The 1063-nt window shown below is 51.0% G+C and overlaps 1 protein-coding gene across 1 annotated transcript in view; it reads left to right on the forward strand.

Moving 5' to 3' along the window:
• The window catches only part of LOC101856865 (vitamin D3 receptor B), a gene marked incomplete in the record, with an annotated part of 12415 nt that extends 11699 nt beyond the window's left edge, over positions 1-716 (forward strand). Inside the window, 1 exon segment of the mRNA XM_013090842.2 lies at positions 27-716. Coding sequence (XP_012946296.1) covers positions 27-349 — 323 coding nt within the window.
• Positions 717-1063: the final 347 nt, after the last annotated feature.

Consider the following 1063-nt stretch of genomic DNA (forward strand, 5'->3'; position numbering starts at 1 on the left):
ACTCCCCCACCACCACCCCTCACCAGCTGACCGCCTTCCCATGGTACATCACGACCACGTACAGAGCATCCAGGAGACGTACGCCCGCATCCTAGAGGACTACCTGTGCCACCGCTTTAACGGCGAGTCCACGCTCTTCGCCCGCGTCATCTCCAAGCTCACCGACCTACGCAACATCAACGAAGTGCACTCGAGAATGCTGCTCACCATGAAAATGGACGAGTTCGAGCCGCTGCTCTTGGAGATCTTCGACCTCCCGGCAGACGCCCAGTCGCCGTCCTCCGGCTTCGCGCCCAGCTCCACAACCTCCTCGTCCTCCACGCCGTCGCCAGGGGGCGCCACGGGATGATGATATTACTTAAGCCCCTTGTCGTACACTGGGTTAGCCCTTAGAGAGGCTTGATCGAAAGCCGGCCTCATAATTGGTCTAAAGCCCCATTTACACGCACAGTTCGTTTGATTGACACACTGTAGGATATCGAAAGAATGGCGGGGATCCTGTCAACTTCCCTTTAAAACTTAGCGTGGAAACGAGCAATCCTCTCGATATCGAAGGTTTCTCAGTCCTACAACCAGATATCTGGCGAAGCTAGATATTTTCCTGCAGGTGAACTGAAGGCATGACGATGAGGGAGCGGCTCCTTTGATGTTGCCCAAGGCAGAGTTGAAAATACGTTCCAAAAATTTCCTAAATATTGGTCAAATTAAAAAAAAAATATTTTCATGATCAGCGACCCAATGTTATTAGTCGAAATCCCGTGGGGAGCACCATTTAATGCTGGGTTACCATGTTAATTTTTTTTCTTTGTATGTGTATTTTGTCAAGGACTGACCCTTGAAGGAGTTAAAAAACTGAACGTCTAAACGGGACTTCTCTCGTCGACACACTGCCAGTTCAACGATGACCCGGATCTAGCGTCCGTCGGTTGAATAAACTGTCAGTTTGTCGATGAATGAACTGCACGTGTAAAGGGGTCTCTATCTCGTCGTCGTCGTCGTCGTCGTCGTCGTCATCATCGTCGGGGTTTTGTTACCGTTTTTTCCTCAAGCCCCCCCCACCCCC

The sequence above is a fragment of the Aplysia californica genome, unplaced genomic scaffold (assembly GCF_000002075.1).
Source record: "Aplysia californica isolate F4 #8 unplaced genomic scaffold, AplCal3.0 scaffold01576, whole genome shotgun sequence".
NCBI classification, from domain to species: Eukaryota; Metazoa; Mollusca; class Gastropoda; order Aplysiida; family Aplysiidae; genus Aplysia; species Aplysia californica.